Source organism: Telopea speciosissima, unplaced genomic scaffold (assembly GCF_018873765.1).
Source record: "Telopea speciosissima isolate NSW1024214 ecotype Mountain lineage unplaced genomic scaffold, Tspe_v1 Tspe_v1.0781, whole genome shotgun sequence".
NCBI classification, from domain to species: Eukaryota; Viridiplantae; Streptophyta; class Magnoliopsida; order Proteales; family Proteaceae; genus Telopea; species Telopea speciosissima.
Genome location: NW_025318117.1, coordinates 11,850 through 14,771, shown reverse-complemented (window position 1 = coordinate 14,771; position 2,922 = coordinate 11,850). Strand labels below are relative to the sequence as shown.

General features: G+C 39.3%; 1 protein-coding gene across 1 annotated transcript; it reads left to right on the top strand.

Moving 5' to 3' along the window:
• The first annotated feature begins 531 nt into the window (after nucleotides 1-531).
• On the top strand, nucleotides 532-2,611 carry LOC122648321 (DNA-(apurinic or apyrimidinic site) endonuclease-like). The gene is made up of 3 exons (XM_043841552.1): nucleotides 532-866; nucleotides 2,019-2,111; nucleotides 2,294-2,611. Exons 1-3 carry the CDS (start codon nucleotides 624-626, stop codon nucleotides 2,447-2,449), a joined length of 492 nt encoding a protein of 163 aa, XP_043697487.1. The 5' UTR covers nucleotides 532-623; the 3' UTR covers nucleotides 2,450-2,611.
• The last annotated feature ends 311 nt before the right edge of the window (nucleotides 2,612-2,922 follow it).

The window sequence follows — 2,922 nt, the reverse complement described above, 5'->3', positions numbered from 1 at the left end:
ATTTAAGCGTGGCATTCAATTCGGTTTCAATTCTAATAGATTTTTTTTTATAACTACCATCATAATCGAATCAAACCAAACCGAAGTAAATGGTCATATACCATAACCGAAACCAAGCTGAATTTATTTGATTCGATTCGGTTCGGTGAATTCAACTCGATTTCGGTTTGGTTTTGACACCCTTACTCGCAATAGATAGATCTCTAAGCAGAGTGAAAATGAATAGGACCCCTTTACCTGTGCTAGGAATGATTCTAGGTCTAGAATGCATTCTAAAGTGAGAAATAGAGAATAATCAGGTTTCCGAATGCATTATAGACCTAGAATCTCTTCATAGAATACATACCAAACACAACTTGATATCTAGATTTCAATCATATCATCAAATCACTGTAGAGAAAGAGATTCTCTCTTAACCGTAGGTGACTTTTACCTATTTTATACATGCTTTATAAATAAGAGAAAATAAAAAGCACGGCGCGTGAGCACCACTTCACCAGGCGATCCCAACTTCCCAAGTCCGAAGAAGTCCGAACTCGTTACTCAACTGGAAAAAACTTGGAATAGTACGAACAGCACAGATATCTGCAATCGCTCACGAAGGGTTGAATTAGTTTCAGAGGATGAAGAGATTTTTTCAGCCAATACAGAAGGATGGATCATGCAAGAAACCTTCCCTATCTCCTTCTACCGGAACAGCAGAAGATCGGCAGGATGGGAAGAGCAGCGACGAAACGGTGGATAAGAAAGAACCATTGAAGTTCTTGACCTGGAATGCAAATAGTTTGCTTCTTCGTGTTAAAAATAATTGGCCAGAGTTCACTAAATTCGTCCAAAGCTTTGATCCCGACGTCATTGTTGTACAGGTAATTTTACCTACCATCTCTTCCCTTCCTTTGGTTTTGATTCAACTTTTACTGGAAGTTCCCAGAGACATTGCTGAAATATCTCAGTGCGTGCGTGTATCTGCTTGGTATTCCCCGTTTTTCCCCTCCCACTCCCCATTTAAGTGGACTTCTAATGGTTTCTATACTAGCATTTTTAGGAATTATGAGTTATGTTATTGCAGGTCAGTGGAGCTGGGTTTTCTTCTTTTTTCCTGTAAATTTATTGTCCCGGTTGCTTGTGTTGGAGAGTAGCAGCCCACATTTTTTCCACTAGGAGTGGGCTGTTTTGGATACTGAGATTTTAACTGCTTCTGCTGTTGTAAGGCTATTAGACGGGTTTACTTCGTACATTGTTTTGTTTTGGCTTTCTGTTTCTGTTGCATGTTGTAAATTAATCCCTAGCTGCATTGTTTGCGGGGGATATAACGATGTCCTTCGTTTAGGTTTGGGGTGCTTTGAGTACCAAGGTTTAATGACTCTTGTCATATTAATTCTTACAATATAAAGCGTTTTGAATTAGAAAGGTGTGTTTTGGCTGGTGGCCCGGTGGGTTGTTGCTTGTGTCAGATGCACAAGTAATGAATGGTCTGTTGGTTTTATCACTTGTGTTGAAGTAGATTCAGGTATTTTATTGATAAGACTGGATGGGTTCTGTAATCCAGAGGTTTCTCAGATGGAATTCGCTGAGGCACCACACTGTTTTGGTTTTGGGCTCAGTTTTGTCATTCCTCTAGTTTGTCGATTTTGTCAAGTTTGTCTTTATGTTGTGGTTAGTAGGGTAACATTTATGGATCAACTGTTATTTAGTGATGTTTTAAGTTGTTTAGTATGGGCAATAAGCTCCCCTCCTCCCTTCCCTTTTATTTTTGGCGTGGGGGGTGGGGTTGAGACATTGAGTGTATGCAGTAAGGATTATTGGATTAGATTATTGTTTACAATAATTTGCTCCTAGTTTTTGTCCTTTATTTTTTGTTGGTGTCATACTCTTAAATGCTTTCTTATGTTTAGAACATTAAACATGTAAGCTACTGATTTCCTTTTTGTTTGGAGAGTACTTGAGGCCAACTTAACTTATTTGATAAACTTGTCTGTCATAATTTTCTCTAACAGCTATTAGTTAATTGATGTTAGGAAGTAAGGATGCCTGCATCTGGCTCCAAGGGTGCCCCTAAAAATCCTGGAGAGTTGAAAGATGATACAAGCGCTTCACGTGAGGAAAAACAGGTATACATGATACCATGGAGCTTTGGTTACATGTTTATTTGTGTTTGATCATTAAGTGATTCTTGTCTTGGCATATTAATTTGACCGATGATTTCCATGACGGTATTTGATCCTTGTGCACTCTCAGAGTGCTAGTGTCCCAAAATCTACTAATGATGTCTATTCATTTTTTCAATATGCAGATATTGATGCGTGCACTTTCAACTCCACCATTTGGAAATTATCGTATTTGGTGGTCTCTTGCAGATTCAAAGTATGCGGGTACCGCTTTGTTTGTAAAGAAGTGTTTCCAACCAAAAAAGGTCCATTTCTCTCTTGACCGATCAGGTAACTTTTGAATCTTTTCGTATGGATACACAATGACGTGGAACTTTCAAGTTTGCAATCATACAATAGAACCATTGATTGCTTTTATCCTGCCAGTCTGGATATAATCGTAAACAATTTAGTATGGTCTTTGTATTTGTGCACATACAACACAAAAATAGCCTGTATAACTGTGAGACAACTCTACGAGTTTACAAGTTTTGAATACCTCCCTTCCCTGCCCCACTGGTTCAGTGCTTTGCTTATGCTGGGTGGTTCGGACTTGGATGGTAACCAAGTGCACAGTAATCTGTGGGAAACAGGGAACCTCAAGTGAGATTTGTCCCTTAAAGTTTGAATCAGTGTGCCGTTAGTGCCTAGTGATCTAGGACACCAAAGGGTTTCAGATTTCTAGGCCAACCTGTACCAATGTTCTGAACACCAGCCATCCATGAATCTGCTATGTGTGCCAGGTATCAGGTCACTGGTTTGACCCAGATGAAAT

Bases quoted from the DNA above. Each gene is read 5' to 3' on its own strand.
- LOC122648321 (XM_043841552.1), top strand. From the start codon at position 624: ATGAAGAGATTTTTTCAGCCAATACAGAAGGATGGATCATGCAAGAAA. The intron at 867-2,018 runs GTAATTTTACCT...AATTGATGTTAG, and splicing joins CCGACGTCATTGTTGTACAG to GAAGTAAGGATGCCTGCATC. The intron at 2,112-2,293 runs GTATACATGATA...TTCAATATGCAG, and splicing joins CTTCACGTGAGGAAAAACAG to ATATTGATGCGTGCACTTTC.